Source organism: Enoplosus armatus, chromosome 11 (assembly GCF_043641665.1).
Source record: "Enoplosus armatus isolate fEnoArm2 chromosome 11, fEnoArm2.hap1, whole genome shotgun sequence".
In the NCBI taxonomy this organism is placed as follows: Eukaryota; Metazoa; Chordata; class Actinopteri; order Centrarchiformes; family Enoplosidae; genus Enoplosus; species Enoplosus armatus.
Window position 1 is genome coordinate 19,401,442 of NC_092190.1, and position 23,159 is coordinate 19,424,600.

At 41.1% G+C, this 23,159-nt stretch overlaps 1 protein-coding gene across 1 annotated transcript in view; it reads right to left on the reverse strand.

Moving 5' to 3' along the window:
- Positions 1-517: 517 nt before the first annotated feature.
- epb41l5 (erythrocyte membrane protein band 4.1 like 5) overlaps positions 518-23,159 on the reverse strand; it is a 28,642-nt gene continuing 6,000 nt past the window's right edge. Inside the window, exons 3-26 of the mRNA XM_070914237.1 lie at positions 21,656-21,760; positions 20,368-20,410; positions 20,168-20,246; positions 19,778-19,822; positions 19,127-19,179; positions 17,517-17,637; positions 17,162-17,249; positions 16,966-17,054; positions 16,792-16,861; positions 14,793-14,962; positions 13,617-13,723; positions 13,293-13,311; positions 12,428-12,473; positions 11,903-12,021; positions 5,583-5,734; positions 5,150-5,247; positions 4,746-4,880; positions 3,906-3,973; positions 3,097-3,219; positions 2,260-2,341; positions 2,065-2,145; positions 1,578-1,640; positions 1,147-1,286; positions 518-587 (exon numbers count right to left, since the gene is read on the reverse strand). Coding sequence (XP_070770338.1) covers positions 518-587; positions 1,147-1,286; positions 1,578-1,640; positions 2,065-2,145; positions 2,260-2,341; positions 3,097-3,219; positions 3,906-3,973; positions 4,746-4,880; positions 5,150-5,247; positions 5,583-5,734; positions 11,903-12,021; positions 12,428-12,473; positions 13,293-13,311; positions 13,617-13,723; positions 14,793-14,962; positions 16,792-16,861; positions 16,966-17,054; positions 17,162-17,249; positions 17,517-17,637; positions 19,127-19,179; positions 19,778-19,822; positions 20,168-20,246; positions 20,368-20,410; positions 21,656-21,760 — 2,166 coding nt within the window. The remainder of the gene's footprint in view (positions 588-1,146; positions 1,287-1,577; positions 1,641-2,064; positions 2,146-2,259; positions 2,342-3,096; positions 3,220-3,905; positions 3,974-4,745; positions 4,881-5,149; positions 5,248-5,582; positions 5,735-11,902; positions 12,022-12,427; positions 12,474-13,292; positions 13,312-13,616; positions 13,724-14,792; positions 14,963-16,791; positions 16,862-16,965; positions 17,055-17,161; positions 17,250-17,516; positions 17,638-19,126; positions 19,180-19,777; positions 19,823-20,167; positions 20,247-20,367; positions 20,411-21,655; positions 21,761-23,159) is intronic.

Below are 23,159 nucleotides of genomic sequence, written 5' to 3' on the forward strand. Positions count from 1 at the left end.
TAGTGCGTCAGACACCCCCCCCCCCCTCTCTAGCAAACACGTTGAATAACCAGACTTGTCATCACTCGTCATCTACAAGGAGACGGTGCTGGTTATTAGAGACCGAGGTTTGGTTGACTGGATGGATTAAGCAAATGGCAGGTCACTGACGGTGAACTCAAACTGGAGATTCACAAGTTAGGTGTTCTCAAGATGTTAATACTGGAGATAAATGTTTAAGTGTTTTACAAAAACTAGGCTTCGTGTCATGTTATCATGAGAAACTGCAATCATATTCCTATTATTATCCTGTGCACGTAGTTCAGTATGTTGAATATGTTTGTGAGCCTTGGTGCAATTAGAACTGTGTTTGTGGTGCTTGCAAGCTGCCTCTTCCCTGGTTCCACTTTCCTCTTAGCCCTCAGTGTTCGGCACACCTGGCCCAGCTTGCTCATGTATGGATGGGATGGGTGAGGGGGGGGTGATGGGAAAGCAGCTAGGGAGATGAATGTCGTGATGGCTGCTCCTCATTCCTCCATCAGAGCTCAGTGGTCAGGAGACCTCTGGGTTTGGCTCCATCCTCCGAGGCTGGCTGTGGACCCACAGGGCTGCGGGACACAGGAGAGGACGGATGGCAAAATGACTGCATCAGAGACTACTTTGCTGGTAAACGCATTAAACTTACATTTTCATGTTGATTGAAAAGTTATAAGCATATGGGCCCTGAAAAATACTGCCATCACATGGTAAGGTGCACAGCTGACACCATTTCTCAGTTATAACTGAGTGCATTGAGTCACAGTGCAATACTGATAATGACTGACATTATTTTACTGTGTGCACGAGTTATGTAAGAAGTCTGTTCTCTTCTCAACCAGTTTACAATGAGACAACTTTGTGTTACAACAGGCTTAATCAGTTATTTGCGACCTTCGCTGTATTTATCAAGGACTCTGCAGTGACCAGCAGTGTTTTACAGACAGAAACAATGTTGAAGCCTCAAAGTGAGCTCATGATTTCTCAAAGTAGCAAAGCCCACCTCAAACTCTTTTGCACTGGGATCTCAGCTACAGTATGCACTTTCCTGCTCGACCAGCAGGGGTCAGCGTACTACCAAGCTAGCTTTAAAAACAACCTTTAAGTGGGTTCAAATCTCAAGACTTTTACCTGGTGGAGATGGTGTTACGTGTGTGAGCGAGGTGGGGGAGGGCTGGGGTAAGAGCTGCTCCCCCATCTGCAGGGAGAAGAGGGTTGACCTTAGCAGGGGGGTCAAGGTCAAGCAGGCCGTTAGTAAAGACGCCAGGAGGCTGCATTAGAAGGGGACGAGGGAGAAGGAAGGAGGTCAGTCTCTACATAGCCTCTACATCAGCCAAAGTGAACAGCCACTATGCATATAAGTGCATATGAGCAAAAAATATTCAGCCTTGTATCAGTAGTTTCAAGACAAAGGACACAAATAACCAAATACACATCAAAACCTTCTAAAACATTTCAGAAGAACATCTGGGAAAAAGAAACACAGGCAGACACACAAGCCAGATAGACAGGTAGACAGCTGAACAGGAGAAAAGTGAGACAGGTAAACATTGATCACTCACAGCAGCTGCAGGAATGATCCAGCGAGGTGAGATGAGAGGTTTGGGCTGCTGCACCGGTGGTAGCTGGGAGACAGACAGAAAGATGTCGTCACACTCTATTGACCATACTAACGTACGGTGCATTCACCCATGTTTGACCCCAGTTAGCTGATACAGGTTTTAATACAACAGATCACAGAGAGACACTCGTGACTGTAAGTCTAGTTCAAAACACAACACTGCTAAACCACAGAATTACACTACACAAAAGTACCAAATTCAGTTTCATTTTCTGTTTCTCTCACATTTCTTTCTCTGTGAGTTTCAATCTATATGTTCAGAAATTCAGAAAGGTGGTTAGTTTGAGTTTGTTTTAAGTTTGTATCTTCATCCTAGTGTTCTTGAGCAAGTCAATAAAGCTTGTCCCTGAGCAAAGGTGCTTACACAAATATGTTTTTCAGGAACTGATTAAATTACAAATCACCAAATCATTCTACGGCAGACCTACCACAGGAGTTGCATCGGTGAAATCGATCAGGTTGTCAGACAGCGGGGCAGTGTTTGGCAGGTCAACTTCCTCTGCTTTGACCTGCAGAATGACACAGTCTTTACCAAAACATACACACAAAGAAACCTTTGCAAACACTGCATTACACTGCAAATGTAAAATGCACCACAATTTAGCTGTTAAGAATCACGTTACCTTTGGTGCCATGCCTTCGCCGGGAGATTCAGAGGGCAACTTGGGAACACAGGGGTGTAAATCTTCAGCTAGCCTCTCGGCACTGATGAACGGAATGAGAGAAAACAAAATGAGCAAAGGGCGGAGAATTTCTGCTCCACCTGATTCTCAGGCGTGTATTTTAAGTCTGTCATCCTTGAGGTGGTATAAAAAACATATTTCATTGGTACATTTATTGGTGCATTTTTCTTGCTCGTATGATTCAAGAAATCCATTTATTATCGGAGCCCAAGGTAAACATTAGACATAATTAAACATAGAAAAGCTTGATTTTTAAAAGATTGCAAGAAAGATTGTTTTTGATTAATGTGACGGACTAAATGATTAATCAATGTATCATTTCAGCACAGCAGTGAGTCCACACTGTAGAAGGGACCCAGCCTGAATAGTGTGAGCGTTTACTGCATCAGCGAGCCTGCTGCCATACAGCCTTTGGGAACCGTCTGGTCAAGCGTCTGCATGTGTCTTTATTTTTGTGTCATCCTATGGTAAACACTTGAGCAGGGACGCCAGCAGTATCCAGGCAGAACTCCAGTCATGTGACTCAACCTTCATCCAGACGCACACAAACACATACACACACTGCTCAAACATGCCAACAGATGTCAGCAAAGACTACAAAGCACAAGCAACACCTTTGTCTCCAACGGATCATTGTGAAACGTTTATTATATTTGTTTCATGTTCTGTTCGGGGGAACGCAGGCCTATATACACGTGTCTATAAGATAATATTATACAGGAATTGTAAGGTTGATGCATACAAAAGCATTGCGTAGGTACAGACACACAGACTGACCTGGCCCCTGCTGATGAGACTAGTGAGGCTGGCTTGAGCAGGTCCCAAGAGTCTTGGATGTCAGGGCGACCGCTAACGGACAGAGACGAGTTACTGCCCAATCGCCCAGTACGCACCTTCAACCTGGAAACACACATGCACATTTTAGCTTTGCGCCAATGCTTTGGTGCCTCTACATTTTTCTGCATGAAATATTCAAAGAAAGGAAAAATGTGACCCACACAAGCAAAAGATGAGTAAAATCTCCTCACAATAATAAACAAATTCAACATGAATAAAGATTTGAAAGGGGTACAGAGAAGGAAGACAGGGGGAAAAGATAGCATCTAAAGTTGATTTTTCAAAATAAGAAGAGGAAATCTTTATAATAATCTGTTATATATTGTGACGAACGGCAAAACCTAATGTGGCTTGTTCTCCCCTTATCATCCTGGGCCTCTGATACAACACAGCGACTGGGAATCTGTGGAGCCTTGCTTGTAAGGATGAGCTGTAAGTGATGTAATGTTGTGAGCTACACTAATAATCCTCATGAATATTCAAGTAGTTAATCAGCTCTGGCAGGAAGCACTGCGATTGGCTGAGACAATGTGTTGACAGTTGGCATGACTCAGGAAGATGGAGGAGGGAAAAATGCCCAGTTTCAAGACAATGGAGCACAGGCAACAATGGCTTTTCTCCTGTGTGTGAATTTCGAGGTTTAGCTTAAGAAAGATCACATTTTTGTCATTAACTCATTCATTTATTATAATTCTGTATCTACAGAATGTATTATTTTAAAAATCAGTTATTACAGTGTGTGATCATACCTGGCAGTAGCCTCCTGCAAGTTACAGTTTTTATCTCCAACCATTACGACATGCTCCTCCAAAGATCCCTACACAGAGAAACAGGGAGAGAGACAAATGGACAGATGCATCTCCATCTCCCTTGATAGCAGAATAACATCCCAACCATGAAATTAACATTGATGTTTTTACACATTGCTGATATACAGTAGAAATGATGATTTAATTCTGCTGCGACGCGGACACTGAAGCCCACACTGCTCGGACAACGGATTTCATATTAAAGGGGTGTATAGGTTTAAAAGTCAGAAACCCTAGGCCCCGGCAGACCGCACCATTATTTAATATACATGAAAAATATCTGTTTCATTTTCATTCAAGACAATTAGAAGCATCAAAGGTGGGAGTAACCAGCACTACGAGTGTTCTTGTTAAAAGCATTTCACCCATCCACCACAAATAGTGTTCAATCTAGCAAAAGTATAAAGCATGGATCAATTTGCTAATAACTGTACGTATGCTGTATGTCATTCCCCATCTCTCTGCCCTCTGATTTCCTGTCATCTTTCTGCTCACTAATCAAAGGCAACAAATGCCCCAAAAATATACCTTAAGAAACAGTGATTTGTTAAAAACAGCCTTAACACAGTTCTATACATGTTCATGGGGCTTTTGTCCTTTCAAAGTATGATCACTAAACAATACAATGCATCACTGAATCTCAATGGTTAGTGCATTGCAAAGTAAAAGTACTTAATTACTGATTATCATATGACATAAGTAGTATAATTGTATTATCTGACGTGTCTTTCCTCTTCCTTCTCTCCCTGTTATTCCAGTTTTGTGGGGTCTGTTCCTCACCTTGATGGCAGCAGCCTCGGCTTGTGCTTTCAGGATGTTACTCTTCAGATCCTCTGGGGTGCGCAGTGGAGTGACAACTGGACTACTGCCTGTACTGCTCAGACCACACTTCTCTGTGAGCTTCACCACATCCTCCTGTTGAATGGGGCACACACACACACACACACACACACATCCCATACAAAAAACAAGGGAGAAAGAGAGAAAAATATGGTTATTACCTCTGAACAAACTGGACCACATGCTATGCTACCACTACTGTAATGTCTGTATGCAGGGGCTTGGACCAAATACTGTGTGACTAGTATTTATCTAGAAGGTGACAACATTTTCAGTAGTTTTTTTTTTAGATCCTGGGGTAAAAGTAGAAAATTAACAGAAATACTACATGAACAAACACCCACCTGATTGTTCATGACCATATTGACATTGACGTTATTTCTTGGAGTAGCAAGAAGCGGACTGCTGTCCAATGCCAGCTGCTTCAGACGAGATGCTGCTTCTGGAGAGACACAACGTTAAACACACACCCATACAGCTGCATTGTGCACGCACAATGAATGAAACAATATTATAACAAACATATTGAACATAATCATAATGAAATCACAAGTGATATTTTTCAGTGTACTTCTCTAGAAGTTCTCTTTAATTTACTTATCATTAACAACGTGAACCAGCTCTGCGGGTTGACTGACTTAATGTAAGTGAGACGATTGTTGGAAAAATGTGAGGCAGTGTAAGTGTATAAGATGTGAATAAGCCGAGAGTGAGTCTGAGTGGTGGTTGGTGGTGTTGGTGGACATCCTAGTATCCCTAGGCTTTCTGTAGCCTCACCAGTGAGGGTGAGAGGATCTTCCCCGGTGACGCTGGGGGTAGCATAGGCGTTGCTTGGTCCAGCCTCGTCTGAAGCCGCCGCCGTGGGAACGACAGGAGTACTGAGGACATCATCAATACACGTCTCCATCAGGTCAGCAACCAAGGTCATGCTAGAGACAGAACGAAAAGGAGGAGAGGAAGATATGAATAAGCAGCAAATCAAGATTTAGGGAGTTAAAAAATGATAAAAGTTTCAATGTAAACATGGAGGAGTTAAAGCAAGTGTTTAACAAAAATTTTAAAAAATAATTCAGGATTATACAGCTGTACAACTTACCTGTGGCATCCATAAGATATGAATGGACTCTGCAAAGATGGCAAAACTGGCCCATGATGATATATCAGAAGACATTTAACCCTAACTTCCCGTAAACAATGAAATTGGAATAAAACAAATAAAAACAAACAAACAAATACAAATACAAATAAATAACACTGCCCAAAAGCTCCTCTCAAGAGGTAAAGAAGCATGATTCAGCTCATGGAAACAAGCCTTCAAAGCAAGCAATAACCTTTGTGGGAAATAATGTGGTGTAATATCCTCAGAATTTGAAGTGGCCTGAAGCAAAACATTTGATACATGGCTTTTGGTAGAAGCTCTACCAGCAGCCTTGTAATTACCTCATATTTCTGTAGCCTTAAGACACAGTGAAACATGAGCAGTATATATTACTGTATACTGCCTGGAGAGAACAGGAGCTAAAGCACAACACACACAAAGATGTGCAGAAAAGGACAATGCTTTGCCTGAGGACTCACAAATCAAATGTATATAAACACTCCCACATGTTAAGTAATCCATGAAGAAAGCAGTGAGGATGTATCCAACCCTTATGTGGGCAATAAACACAAACATAGAGACACATAAAGGACGCTACATAAAGCTACATACTCTTATGTGTCAAGAGTATCTGACTTTATTTTCTGAAATGATTTTCAACATATAGTTCAGAAAGATATACATCCTTTGGTCACAGTTATGTTGTAAACATTTTATTAAGCAATACTATTATGAAATCATCTTCATTGGTTGAGCTGTGCAAGAAACCGTCGTACAGTGGTGTAGTGTAGGTGTAGGTAAGCATTCAGTAAATATCAACTTCTACACACTGCTCTTTATATATCAGCCAGAGAGTTGGGTCATTTCATGATAACCCTCCCAACTGTGCCAACACCAATGCAGTTGTGTTCATATAACAAACAGAGTGTACTAAAAACGCAAACAATTTACATTCAATTCTGATTCAGTTTTGTACATTTTAATGGCATTATGCTTGTTTGATTTCTTGCAAGAAGTCGAATGAGAAGGTCAGTATCAACTTAATTTCTGAATCCAGGATATGTTTAGGCTAGGCTTAACACTGGAAGCAGGGGCAAACAGCCAACTTCCAACAAAAGAAATGCATCTTCCAGCATAAAATGTGTTCGACACACAAGACACAATGTGCAAATATAACAGATTTGGAATTAGTTCGAATGCACTTTTGACGAAGCGAAAGCAACTCTTTTCTCCTCCTCCTCTCTTTCTTTGTGCTGAGCTAGGCTAACAACCTCTTAGACAAACCTCTACAGATGAGAAAGATATTGACCTTCTTATCCAATGACCATTTAAAAATAGAGCAGCAGGTCCATGGAATGTACAGGACAGATTAAATACTAAAAAGAGAAAATCAAATTTTCTTATATATAAAAAAAATCACTTGATGGAATTCAAACTTAATTAAAAACAGCAACAATGCTTGAAACATTATAAAAAAAACATAAATCCATTTTTGAGGAAAATGACCATGGGAGCAGAAGAGGACCTATTGTGTCCTTGCAGAGAGAGCGGGGTTGAATTCCTAAGCCTCACACTGATACCATCTCACCCCAGCCAGCCAGTTTCACCATGAGGTTAAGCGTGAAGGACAGAGGAAAGAAAAGGGAGAGGAGAGACAGCGCAAGAGAGACAAAGAAAGAGTAAAAGGTAAGAGGGGGAAAGGAGCAAAAGGAAGATAACTTTTCAGAATTGCCACTGGAGCAAGAGTCAAGGAGAAATGGAAGGAAATGCAGGAATTGACTGAAACATTAGGAAAATAGCAATATCAAGTGATGGCGAGCTTGGAGAGGTGTCAGTCTGTGACGGGCGTTATCAGGCTGAATATGTGATACTTTGAGCGGTTTGTGTGGAGGAAAGTTAATGAGACATGTCTCCATTCACACCAAATGTGTCCTTCCATGTGGTGCAGTCGCTACCACAAATACCAGACGCTTTTCACGGGCGAGTCACTGCTGAGCCATTTATTAGTGTGCTGTCCAACTCATGTCAGTACAGAGGGCGAGACCGCTGTCAGTTGCTTGGATCTGCTCAACTCCTTGTGTGGAGCTTTGATGAGACATGAGCAGGAAGGATGGAGGGGAGAGGAGACCTGAGGAGAATAGGGTGAAGGAAAAAGAGAAGGGGAATGGGGACAAACAGGAGGGGGGGATGTGAAGAGATGGGGAATGAGTGAGTGAGAGAGTGTAGGTAAACCATAAGCCTGGAGGAGGAGAGGAAGGGAAGCACTGAGTTAAAACCGCAAAGAGGAAAGGGAGATTGTATGCAAATGAATGAGGGAGAGAAAGATCAGCGAGAAACAGCTGGTTTAACACAAAACAGGGAAAGAGAGGAGGAGCAGAAGGTAGCAGACGAGAATTTGAGGCAGCTGATAACACAAGTCTGAAAGAGAAAGAGCTTAATTTATTGCATAAGGCTCAACATACCCTTGCATGTATGAGAAACAGCGTTCCTTGAGGGATTTTCTACGGCCGTGCCAAGAGCACCATTTTATTTTGTGATAGGACGTCATTTGTTCATTTTAAACTACTGCCGGCCAAGAGAAATCATGCTGATGATAATAACATAAATGTTATTCTAGTGGAGATAAAACAACATGAATGAATGAATAAATAAATAAACAAATAAATAAGGCATTTATGGTGGTGATAAGCCATGCAACTTCTAGCACATTGCTTCTGCTACACTGTACACTAACGTGCGATAAAGTGTGCTGTGACAAGTGTTGTGACATGAACACTTGAGTGAAGTGAAGTGGACTGGATGTCTCTGGAGCGTCCGTGACCTGGCTTTGCACCTCTAGCGACTGAGGCCTGATGGCTCATGTTGAATCTGTGTTTATATATTCAGTGCTGGAGGCCCCGAGCCAGAAGCTTTTATTCATGATGACAGCTCCACTGGGAGCATGAGAGGCAAGGCAGCATACAGTCTCCCATTGCCACTGTAAAAAACAGTGACTAACTTGATGATCCTTGACTACACTGACAGCAGATGAACTTCCACTGACCTATATTTTCCATACACTCTCTTGTTAGCTGTGGAGAATAAAAAGTGATGAATTCATTCCAATGGCAGTGATTTAAGAGTTTTAAGTTATCTGCTCTCAATTATGATAACGTTACAGAGAAGTGGAGTAGCTTAGAGGAAGGAGAGGCAAGGGTCAGAGAGAAGGCAACAGATGGAGACACAGCACTACAAGACATCTTAAAACGGAGAGAGAATACAGCTGTACGGCCACTTAACATAGTAAAGGAGCAATACGAAAAGTACACGACCATTACGTAAAACATGGCATTATTTTCATTCCTAAACGTGAACATTTCAAAAATTCATGAACCTTTCCAATTATAATTGTTCATGTAGTATTTGGTAATGTTTTATTTTGGTTAGGAAGTGTTTGATGCTGTTGCACACCTCTGAGTAGAAACACACATCCACTTATAAAAATGTAGTGCACACTGACAAGGCTCTTATAACTGATTAGGACTACATTTGTGAATGATCTGTCATTAAAGTCAGTGATGTATTTATTACATAAATATATCATTTGGATTATATTGTCAGCATTAGGGCATCAGATTATAACTTTGTATGTGTCTGAAATACACTTAAGCATTAACAGTACTTGTTCTCTTTTGTGCTGGGTGAAGTAGAAAAATGATAGACAGAGAGATAGAGGAGCTTGACTTCTCATGTTATCAGGAGAGCAGCTGAGGGTTACAGAGCTCCATGCAAAATCAACAGTGAAATTGTACGATTAGCAAAGGAGAAAGGTGTGGGAGGAGAAGGGAAAGAGCACCAGGGATTAGTCTGAAATATAATATACGTGTCTTTCAAAGCATCCTCCTCATGTCCACTGAGTCTGTTGTAAACTGTTGCCATGGGTTGACAGCATAAGAAAAACCTCACAGGTCATCTCAGTGTAATATCTTGTGCTGATAAAATACACAAGAACTTGTAGTACTTGTGCCAGTTAGTTAGTGAAGTTTTTTGTTTTTAAACACTGGATAAGTTTCTTAAGGCTCAATAACATCACCTCGAGAACACTGGACCACCAAAGAGCTATGTGGCTCTGTACCTGGTAGATCTTCTCAAAACAATAGGTCAAACAGTAGGTCTGTTGGTAAAACTTCATCTTTCTTAAAACTGACACTAACTGGGCACATTAAGAGCCCTTGCTGTACAGCACAAAATGAATAGATAGTGTTTCAAAGGACATTGCAAACAAAATGTGAATAATCAGTATTTGCAGCCTTTAGGATCTACGGTTTACCCTTAGAGCAACAAAGTCTGAAAGAGGACGATACAGCATAATTAGTGTGATAGGTCATCACTCTGTCTATGCACTGGCCCTATCCAAGGTCATGTCTGTACATCCAGTTTCTTAGGGTAATAAATGAAGAAAAAAAGGGCCCCTGCTCTACAGAAATGACAGGCAATCCTCTTATTACAACTGACCAGAAATGTACTTTACTAGAAACAGGATCAGCCTGAGCTGTAAATCTAAAGAGCTTTGTTCCCCAGAAGGCAGAGTAGTCTGGTCAGGAAATAAGAATACCTACTTTACACTGGTAAATAACATGTAGGCCAGTAATGTTTTCTTACTTTCTCACCATTAAAAACCTGACATTTTCTTTGCTAAGTCTTTAGCATCAATATGAATAATGGCCATAAGCTGATTGGCAAATAAACTTCCACTCATCTTCCAATATTGTTATAAAATCTTCGGGAGAAGATAAATAAGAGTTTACAGAGGAGCAGGTGGTTCACAGGATGAGCAGCATGACATTAGATGACTGACAGTAAAGACTACACACTAGAATGCACCAAAGTCTTGAACAGATCCAAAGCTGAAATCATATCACATCACTGATTCATGATGCCAAACACAAGATCCCCGCATAGCACCGCAAATCATCACATCATTCCCTGCACCGATTAGGTTGGCATTTCATGCTGATCAAAAGTGAACAAGACAGCAAATCACAGGAGACAACTGCATCTCAAGAAAACCCTTTTCCAAAGCCAAAATCAGAAAGCCCACCACTGCACAGCGATTGATTGGTTAGAGCCAGAGCAATGGCAGGGTTCAGCGTTTGATCGTACCTACCTGGTCTGCCTCCAGACAAGACCAATTTGTCCTCAGTACATGTTAATACTGGAACACACAGGGGAACACGGCAGGTTTATAAAAGACGAGGTTGCACATTTGAAATAGAAAACAATAAAAAGGTAATATGGAAAGAAGTCAGCTGAATCTGCCACTTGTCTGAATATTGTACTGCTGTATTACAGTCTTCTGGTATGTGCTGCACTCAACTATGACACACAAGTAACTCCCTCCTTCAGTCCATTGTATTTCTAATTACACCTCCATGTACACATTAACCTGCATTTTATACACACTTGCAAGACGACACAGGCAAGTTGGAAGGGACATGCAGGCATAAAGAGAAAGTGCACACAAAAATACTCTCTCTCTGCCTTCATCCTTCCTTCCCTGGTCACAGCAAGACAGGGTCAGTGGATAAGCCATGTTAAGCCACTTTCATGGCATTAGACCATGAAAAACACACCAAGCTATATCCACCGACTTCTTTCAGCAGCCAACGGGGATCAGTCGGCCCACCCCAACCTTTCCTAACCGGGTTTTGTTTCCCTCATTATCAGTGAGCACTGAGCAGATGTAAGCTGCCACTGGCATCGGAAAAATTAATTGGCATTTAACTTAAAAATATCCATCCATCCATTTTCTAAAGTGCTTATGCGCTTCAGGGTTGCAGAGGGCTGGAGTGTATTTCAACAAATACTAGGTGAAAGGCGAGCTTCAAATTATTTAAATAAATAAATACATTAATAATAAAAATTAAATAAGAATAAGAATAATGATAATAAAATAGTCAGACGTTCAAAAGAACTGACTCTGAACCAGGCATAAAAAAAAAAAAATCCAGGTACCAACCTCCTCTTTTCTCCTCCAGGACTCCTGGGTAGAGCCTCGATTTCCATCGGTCCACAGGCAGAAGCAGCTGCCGGGCTGACCACAGGCAATACTGACCGGGCACCTCTACTGGAAGAAACCTGAAGCAGGAAAGAAAGGGGGAGAAAACGTGTATTAGAGAAGAGGGATGGTAGATGTACGGAGATGGGAACAAAGAAGCATGAGATTGGAAGGTATTGAGAATGCTGAGAAAGGAAAGAAGGAAATAAAATAATACACAATGAAATCTATCACTAAACTTTTCATTATGAAATATTCTACGCTGTTTCATGTTATTTCATTTATATGACTAAATACAGTTGGCTATTTGTTTTCTATGTGAAAACATCTAGATTTGTTGGTCCTATATTCTTGCCTGCAGTCTGATCCTTGCTTGATGTCTCATCTCTGAGTTCAAACCCTGTCTAAGTCTGTTGCACTGCTCTATTATGTTTCCCTGTATAATGGAGGAGGGATTAAAATACACACAGCCGTTTTGCTCCTCACCTTGTTGTCTTTGCTGGAGCTGACTCCATTGCCCGAGGAAAGAACCCTGAGCAAAGAAAGAAATTGAGATTTTATTCAGAGAACAAATAGCAAAGCACCTGAGAGAATTCTTAATATTGTACATGGGTTTATACTGTAACTAACTGAACTGGTATTCAGTGTCGTCTGAACACTTTAGAACACTTCAGAAATAAACCAGGGACTCTTAAAGTCTCTCACAATGCTTTTCACAGAGCACATTGCTCATCTAAATTTGTCTGAGAGGCCACCATGGGTAGCAAATTATACAGAGAAGCTTGTAGTTAGTGTCTAGCCTCCAGGAACAATATTTTAGAGCAATGCAGATGTACAATTTGGCTAAATTTATGACAATACTTTCTCCATTATGTTCTCTACCAGGTTATCCATGAGCCAATTTGCAAATCCCCATCCTTATTTTTGTTGCTTCGTTGCGACAGTGCAGGTCTGTCCAATCAGGTGTGATGGAAATTCACAGGAGCGTTTAAAATCACAATGCTTTGAGTCAACTGGTCCCATAACAGCATAAAACTATCACTGACATCATGTCTTTAGCCCACACACATATCCCCACAGCAACAGGCTACCTCTGTAACAAGATTATAGTCAAGGTTTATGGTGAAACTGAATATGAGGGAGTGTGTGTGTGTGTGTGTGTGAGTCACAACACTTTAAGCTTTAAGAACACAGATGAATAAACAACACATTTTCTACAATTTCAACACAAATCAACTGATGTGGATGTGATCACCCTAATATTAAAGCTGTACATGGAGATGACAGATAAAGTCATTTAAAGTCATCAGGCAATGGCACAATCCCATTGTTTGAATAGCAGTGTACTCACTCGTGGAGATTGAATGGTCCTGTAAAAACACAAAGAACATACAGTAAGTGTTGTGTTCAGACAGATTCTAAATCACAAACAAATACACATGCTTTAATAAACTGAAGGACGTGTACATGTATCCATCATGCAAGATATTTCTATTTCTGCATGCAAGGCTAATATGTCATAATGTGTGTATATCCTATGTATATGTGTGCTTGCATTTGTATGTATTTTGCTATATAATGGTGTATTTAAAGTGTTAACATTGATTGTTAGGTTTATAGGCAGTATATTCACACGTGCTGTGTAGGTGTGTGACTGGGTGAATGTCGTTCTCACCTCTGTTATGCATGGTTCTTCTGGAGTAACGTCGACTGGGCCTTCTCTCAAAGGAGGCTGATCTCCTTGCTTTATTGGCCTTGGTTGTCTGATACTCTGTCTTTCCACTGGTCACACACACACACACACACACACACACACACACACACAAATAAAAGTGTTGTACACTTGCAAGAACTTCTGTTTGTTCACAGACTCTAAGTAATAGTAACCCTGACCAATGCAGCCCAAATCATTAAATACAAAAGACAACTTTTGCTAATGATTCTTGGATAAACCTCATTGTCCCAAAAACAAAAAGCACAGCGATGACCCCTGCTGAACTCTGGATCCATCCAAGCGATAACCTTCTATTAACAACAAACCCTGTAACCTCCGTGTTAAACCAACATTACCACCAATGCTTATCCAACTGGGTAATGTTTAAACACACACAGAAGGGAACTAGCTGGCTACTGCGGTATGTTGACAGTGAGTGCCTGTCTTGTACCACTGCAAGTATCTGTGTGTACACACGTGGGCTTTTCTGTATGTACAGAGAATGATACTGTGCGTCAAACTAGGGTTATCTCTGTTGGTACGTTCAAACACAAGGCACAGAAACAAACACATGGCCCTATAAATTTGTGGCACTTAACTCATCAGCAGTTTCCCATCCCCCAAAGCCTTCTTTTTAAGCAAGCAGCCCTGCTGCATTTATTCCCCACAGCAATTTCAACTGTATTCTTCTCTTCCAGCTAGAAGTCACCAGCTTCAACAGATTTTTTGATACAGATCAACAGAAAAGAGTCTTCAATGTCAAAGTGAACCCTCCAGCAGTTAGACCTTTCAGATACACATGTACTAGAATTGCTTGTCACAGCTGGTCTGCGTAAAGTTGTTGTCAATTCACCACGAGTGATGATTTTGGAGCGTTATAAGGAACTGAATACTTAAAAAATAATAATTCTAAAATGAAGAGATTTGTTTTTACTTTGACATCAGTTTTTTCTGTTGATTAGTGGGAAAAAATTACTGTTGCCATGGGATTTGCACGCAGAATTCATTTGGTCAATCTAAAATTGTTGAAAACTTTCAGCCCTTTGTATTTGATACAAAAGGATATTGCAACCCTCAAAAGGGCCTCATTCAAAAGCATCCTTGACCCTTTGATCTGCCTGTACATCCATCAGTTACCTGTATCTGAAGCGCGATCCCATGCGTATGAATCCAGAGCGGGCAGAGTTCTTCTGTACCGGACCTCTCAGCCTAAAGAAAGCGTGGTGCTCCACTGCACACTTCCACAGGTGTTTACAGGCCTTTGGGTGGTCCATCCTGAAGACAAAGGTGTGCTCCTGTTCTTTGCCCTGGGGAGGATTGGATTGGAGGATGGTTAGATTTGGGTGATAGAGAGAAGAGGCTAAGTTGTCAGTACAGTGACATACAACATGTACTTCACATAGTGCAGCCATGGCACAGTGTTTGTGGCATGCTTCACCCACCATTAATACAAATCAAATTCAACACTTAAGAGTCATTTGAAATTCCTTCAGTCTTAGCCAACATATTTTCAGTAAAACAAAGCTCGTGTGCTAGTTCTTGCTTGTTGAACAACTAAAATGTGAAGAATGAAAGGCTGCACTACAGCGCGGAGGTGCTGCCTCATTAATCTGATTTCTTGTTGTGGCCTAGATGAAAGCCTGCCTGGCACCACAGCCAGTCACAAAACTTGCACTGGCTGGATCCATTCCAGTGTCACAGTCAGATGCTCTGCAGTTCTTTGCTTTGTTTCCATCGTCTCATTGGTTTTTAGTTTAGTTTAGTTTTTTAGGTATGCTTCTCGTATTCCGCATATGCACAGAAACTCTGGTGTTAAATCTAGATCCTGCCCAAAAAGGACCCTAGGTATGGCAATGAAACTGCAAATGGCCCATTAAATCAGTTATGGTTCCTTTGAACTTTCTCACTCAAAGGCAAAAACCCCCTAACAAGCCTTTACACAAATAAAACAGGCAAACCATGATCCATACTGAGTACCGTGTCCAGAGAGCACTGAGAGTTTGCTGATGCACACACTCCAATTTATTCAAAGACCATGCTAAATGCTGAACCAGCCGGGAAAAACTCTAAATATAAACCGGCACATTTAAAAACACCTAATGCCCGGTTAACTTTAACATTACAGGAGTCAAACGATTCTTGCATGTAACAAGTAAAAAAAACAACAAGCATGGCCGCCTCCAGGTCAGAAAGCTGTTCAGGTAACAGACAATGTACCATGTGTTGCTTGGTATGAGACTGATCCCAGACGCTCTCCTGCCATTTTAGGTTTAATCAAAATTTGGAGACCTGCAGCAATTTATTGTAAGAAGAACCCGACCACCACAGTGAATTAAAAAGCAAAACTTGGTTGGGTCCTCTGGTGTTTAAGAGGTTAGGTCAGGCATCATCAAGCATAAGGTAAATAAATACCTGTGGCGGCAAGACTAGCATACAGTATATAACTGTTTAGTGTAGAGTTGGGAGGCGTGTGTGTGTGTGTGTGTGTGTGTGTGTGTGTGTGTGTGTGTGTGTGTGTAGGAGAATTGTGCATACCAGAAATACCAGAGAGGGCAGGCTTCTTTATTAACCTCCCTCACAGACCTCCAGGATGGACATAAACAGACTCTCGTTCCCTCTCATATACACTAGCCTCGGGATAGTACAACACTAAGTCTTGTTTCATTTTGATTTGGAACCAATCTCTTTCAGGGATTAGGCACTACTTCAAATCAAGGTTTCAAGAGGAATATTACTTGTTTGTACATTTTCTGAGTTCTAAGTGATTTCGAACAAATGCATGCATGGTCTACCTGAGTTTGTGAATAATTGTCTTTGTCCTGTCAGTTAATATGTGGTAAAAATGTTGAGATTTATTTCAAAGAGCAAAGTGGTTTGTTTGTTTAATTATTTCCTATTTTTGTAGGTCAGTTCATTTTACAAGTTGTAACAATTCATAGTTTTCAATTCAATATTTTGCACTTCAGGGAGGACGGAGCTGCGGTACTGTGGTTAGACATTTTTGGTTGTGAATGATATACTATACTTATTGATATACTTTTAACAATGGGGATTACTATGGGGGATTGAATGTATATTCTGCATTTTCAACATGCCACTGTATGGCGAGTCTCTGAGTGTGTGTGCTCATGTTCACCTGTTCATCATCCTCCACTACCACCAGTGTCAGTTTGCTCTTCTTGAAATCCAGACAAGTGATCTTGGGCCTACAACAAGGTTAAAAAAAAACACAAAACACAGACAGAACTAATGAAAACTCAAAATGCATTTAAGTAAATATTTCAGTAAATTAGGATATAACCAAACATACCAGAAGAAGAGCCCGATCTTGGTTTCTCCTTCAAAGACCAGAACTCCAGTGGGTGTCAAACCCAGACTGTACTCATTACCATCTCTTGCCTGCGGTGCAGACATGGAAAGAAAGACAGGAAAGATAGAAGAGACAACGTGACTTCCAATTCAGGGTATACGGTACATGCCAGTGACAAAGAGTGTGTGTCAGTTACCTTGACCATATGCATGTCCACCCCATACATTTCTAGCCACTTGGCTTTATTCAGGTAGTTAATTTCAGCTTGGGCTGGTGTCTGACCTCTGAAGGAGAGTGGGGAAAGAAGGGAGGAGGGGAAACAAAACGGAGAGAAATGTTTGCAAGATCAAAAACATAACTGCAGCTCAGAGCTGAAAGGATGAAATAAAAATAAGGATGGTGTATTAATGCAGTGTTGTCCCAAGCCCAAGCCCACACAGCATACATTCTCTGCTGTCTGTGGCCACTGTGTAAGTGCAGCGCTCCTCATTGATATTCAGTATAACTGACTGGCCATACATATAGTGGTTTAGCTGTTGTGAGGAGCTTACCTGCACTCCTTCCACGCGTTGTATATCGCCAGCTCCACGTCCTCTGTCTGGTTGGGGATGAAGCGAAATTCTGACACCAGATCCAGATTATGGTCTAATGGGTCACAATCACCTAGCTCAGCTGAAAACACAGGTACACACAGTTCACACTCGGAGCAACACTGTACAGGTCCAATAAACTGGCAATTCAGTGTACAATTCCACTGAAGACTAACAGCATTATTAAAGTGACTGATGAGTATCTGATCTCTCACTGGACAAGAGGTCATAGATTTTATCAGGTGAAAAAAGGAGACAAAAAGAAGATTGAGGCAGGAAAAAAACATAAATATTCTCTATATAAGAATAAGAATAGTGTGTTGAAACCAAGACAAAGTCAAGAAAAACCTTTTCTTTGGTAATGTGGTGTAGAGAAATAGGACTGAGACTGAAAAGCCTCGGTTCTGATTACATTTTGCAGTGCTTGGGTAGATAGGAGAAACTAGGACTTCACTGTTTAGCTAGCCCAGCTGTGAGCAAAGCCTCAGGATATAGAGGAGAGAAAAGATAATCTTATCCTATCTCTATCCCAGTAAATGTCAGTGGACCAACATAATTCTGAAAAAAAGGAAAACGAAGGGAGAAAGCTCAACTGAAGGAAAGAGAGAAGACAGAAAGACGGAAAGGGTGCTGGATTAGGGGGCCTCCGAAGAGGATAGAGCACTAATGAGCTGGCATTTACCCGACAGTGACTGTGTGTGTGTGTGTGTGTGTGTGTGTGTGTGTGTGTGTGTGAGTCAGAGGGTTTGTGCACGCAATCGCACTCCATAAACGTCCCTAATGACTTAATATTTGTTCCTCTGAAGCAGCACTCTTTATATTGCTCTTGCAGGTAAATGCTGCATTTGTAATTATTAAGAACAGTAAATATGTGTAGTTTAAAAAGGTATGGGCTCTTTACCCTTCAACATTTTGTAGAGTAGAAAGCCCAATACAGTTCTGCTCCATCAGAGCATTTTTAAATGTATTGTACGCAGCTATGGGAGCTGAACTGAAAGTTCGACAAGCAAATACTTCGAGGAAACAGGAGATAATATTCCTGCTGTTGCATAGACATTTGACTGACACTTCTACTAAGAAACTACTGAATTAATAGGAGGTGAGAGTTACAGTAGTAACAGAAATGTCATGAAAGATTTTAAATGTCCTCCAAAGAGTTTTATTTTTTCATTTTGTTTTTTTAGCCAAAGAGGTAAGATGAATAAAAAAGTTCTTGCCCTTGGATTCAGGATCATTTAACTATATTTGCCCTTAAATCATGAGGGGCCAAACCTGTGTGCTGACCAAGTGCATTGGCATTTGGACAAATGAATAAGGACTCCAACCTAAGACTGACTAATGCTTGCCTGACTCACACCATACTAACTGGTATAAGCACATGCTACATTTTTACTACACAGGCCTTTTGAGGCTCTCTGCAGTGAACACAGTACACATCTCAACTCTGCAAAGAAGTGTGCACTGCAAAATACATCACACATACAACGGACAAACAATGACAGCTGTTACAGAGGTGATCCCATTGACCAAAAACAGGGCTGTAGAGAATCCCGGCTACCTGCTGTGCTTACCCTGTATCGAGAAGGCAGCCAACTCCACCGCTGTGTCAAATGGACATTCTAGCCTGAAAACACATACATGGTAAGAGCCAGCCACAGCAAAATCACTGAAGCTAAAACACTGCCATAGACCACTAAAATCACCCTATGACCCACACTGAGGCTTACTGGTGTCTACCACGTCCTATTATTATTCAAACAATGTATCGCCTTTGTAGTAAAAACCTATACTTACATTCCCAGTTCACTTACTGACTACTGTTAATAATTCTGTTCATTAACATGTAATCCTGTAAGCCTCTTACAGTAACATGGCCATGACCACCAACACAACAAAAGGATTCGGGTTTAAAGGGATAAAAAAAACTGATGCAGAAAGGCATAACAGGTTGGATGACAAGACAGCAGGGCTACTTTATTATGACAAATGTTTGTTTTTAAAGGCTTCTACAATCTACTGGCAGCACCTAAACTGTTAACTGCTGAGATATGTAACCGACAAGCCACCACTAGGTCATTTTAATGTCATGGTAAATAAACTATCACTCTGACTAACTCTATCTGGCTTTCTTACTGAACATGTATCTGGAGTACCATGACACCATTATAAAAAGTTCAGTGCATAGTATTTGGTCGAGGTGGATCGCAGTTAACATTACTTACTTGCCACTGAGGATGTCTTGCTTTAACTGTAAAACAAATAGGTATCTGAAAGAGAAACAAAACAATTCAGTTAAATATGGTAATGAAATGTGATGATACTTAAACAACAATCTATGCCAAACTGGCAGCATGAGACATTGAAGCAAATTACATTTTGTTTTTGAATCAATGGGTAGATACATGGGGAAGTAGAAGCTGATTTGTCTTAGCGAGTAGCCCTGCAGTAACCCTCCATTTCTTATATTTCTCTATATAAAAAATTTTCTTTCAGGTATTTGAGATTTACAGATTTAAAAAAAATAAACAAACACAAAAGCGCCATTTCACTGGGCTTTGAAAATGTGAGTGCAAGAGAAATCAAGCAGTTCATATGTTTGTGGCTTAACTCACCTGGTGAGCTCCTCGTGCAGGTTGTTGGGTTCTGAGGAGTAAAACTTAACTCTCATGTGAAGGCAGTATGGTGGGCCAACTAAAAGACAGAGAGTAAATGTTAGAGCTTAATGTATTAGGTAATGACCAAAACACCAGCAAGAAGAAAAAAAAGTACTACATTTGTCTTAAATACCAGATACACCACTCTGCATACTTACTTTTCACTTGCTTTTTGATACTTTTTGTAACATCAAGCCAGTGCTGAAACAACAATAAAAGAGATAACAGTTTAAAAAACACAGCAGCTTGAACAATATACAGTGAGGTCAAGTTTAGTAAAAAACAAACAAAAAAAAACCCAGCAATCTTGCTTTCACATTTGTCACATCTTACAAGAATAGTCCTTTTCTCCACAACTATCATGTCCGCCTTTATTCAGTTTACAAACATTAAATATTTATGTGTGCAACTGAATGAATGAACAAAAGTGGACAGTTAAGTTAATGGATAGTTGAATGCTGGGAGGTCCTTTCTCAACACACACACACACACACACACACTAGTCAGTGTTCGGTTTGGGGTTTGGTGCTGTAATTCTTCTTGGAAGTTCAGGCTCTATGAGGCACGAAAAATGTCAAGGAGAGGTGGTGGCAGAGAGAGAGAGAGAGAGAGAGAGAGAGAGAGAGAGAGAGAGAGAGAGAGAGAGAGAGAGAGAGAGAGAGAGAGAGAGAGAGAGAGAGAGAGAGAGAGAGAGAGAGAGAGAGAGAGAGAGAGAGAGAGAGAGAGAGAGAGAGAGAGAGAGAGAGAGAGAGAGAGAGAGAGAGAGAGAGAGAGAGATAACAGAGGAACTCGCAGCACTCTAGTCTCCTCTCCCCCACATTCCTTATTACAGCCCTCCCTCCCTCCCCCTCTCTCTCTCTCTCTCCCACCCTTTTGACTCTCTACCCCCACCCCTCTCCTCGGTGTCCCTCCCTTCAGTTACATCTTTCCTCCCACCAGCTCTCCGTCCCTCCATGGCCTTCACAGAGAATCAGGGTGAAGGAACAGGGTCACTGGCAGATCATTGACTTAAAACAGTTGGTCTCAGAGCCCAGCCTGACTCCCAGAGCTGACAAAGGTCCCATAACCAATCCCTTTAGCCCATTCACTGGAAGGGAGAGTCTCTGACTCAAGCCTTCCTTCACATGGGTGAATAGTGATCTGAAATCTGAAGTCTGGCTGTGAACAGCAGCTGAGAAGATTATATTGCCCGAAATGTTGGAATGTAAAAACTCTGATAAGTTCAGTAATTACTAATTACAATTAATGGTATCAACAATCACAGGAACGACATTACCTTTTTCAATAGCAAAACAAAAAAATCATAAAACATGATTATAAAAAAATTACCTGAATGTGCAACCCAACTAATTAGACAAAACTCTGGCAATGAAACAAAACTTAAAAAAAAAAAATACAGTTCAAAGTTATAAGAGACTATAATGTAAAGTGGATCTCCATTCTTACCGGCACTTGTGCCGAGTCCATGAAGCGCAGTCCGAAGTAGTCTTTCTCTACGATGTCCATATGGTACATGATCTGGTCAAACAGCTCCTCACCTTTGGCTTTTTTCTGATCAGGGAGACACACAAACAAACAGAGGACCTAAGTATGGCCCCACCAAGGGTCATGAAGAAAACAGCAAGTTGTAGACAAGAGATATTAAATGAATGTGATATATATATATATGCGATGTGTGATTCATTTACAGGGTGAATTTTGATACTCATTCGATAATCAAAATAGTTGCATATTAATTGTCAACTAATCATTTCAGCTCTAAAATCAAAAGTTTTGGAAGAATAAAAACATTTTTAAGTGTGCATCTGGTTTGTCTGAAGAAGTTCACAAGACCAAACGGTGTTATTTTTTTGCACTACCTTGAGTTTTGTTTGGTTTACGTGTATATTTGTGTTCGGGATTTGAATAGAGAGATATGAGAAAATATTAACACGAGGTATTCTGAGTTTGAAAATTTGCTGCCCTTTCTGACAAGGCCGTACCAGTTACTGCCTGGGACGGGGAGATCTCTCCTGTGCACTCACACACAGGCATCTAACTTCCAAACCCCACCATGAGGCACAGCGACAGGGTCACCATGGTAACGGGGGTTGAAGTGCCCCAGACACCCAGGAGCTGAGGGAAGTGGGGTGGCTGGATGCATCATGTGATCATCTGGCTCTGTGGGCCCTTCACTATGTTAGGAAAAGACGCTATCCAAGATTAGTCAGCAGCTGCACATTTTTGCTCCCATCTCCTTCTGGATTTTTTCCTTTATCTTTCCTCTAATCATTTCTTGTATCATGCCAACTACAGTTGCAAGAAATTGTAGATTTCCAAAATCTCTTAATTTTCACAAGCATCAAAAGTATTTTAGAGAACCACAACATCTATGATTTATTGCCCCTTTGAGCCACCATGTGAAATGTCAACAAGGCCCCACACAGGATGCAGGGTAACAAATCATGGTCACATGTCCAAAAGGTATCCCTGCAGTGAATTACTGGAGTGTGAGGATTGTTTTTGTACAGTTGCTTAATGATGCACTAACCGTTGCAACAACTACCCACTGTAACACTTGCAACGGGAATGCTTCCAGGTCAACAATAACTCAGATTTCTTGGTTTTTATTTTTCTAATGGCAACATTGTAAACAACACAATCATTCGTTCATTTTCCAAATGAACATGAATTTCCATTTACACCACAAGTTCCATCAGCTCATAGTCTTGTCTTTAACTTCTACTGAGGTAAATCTTACTACAACATTTCACCCACAGAAATGAGGGGAAAAGAAACTGGCAAAATGATGTGAGGAAAGGAGAGGGGCATGGGTGCACTTGAGGTTTCCCTATGTCTCCTACACACCCCCGCACCCCCAAGAGAGCTCCTGGGCAGCTCAGGGGGGCTGGCCCCATGCTAGCTGGCATAGTTGACAAGGCACACCGCACCCCTACAGTACCCAGGGAGA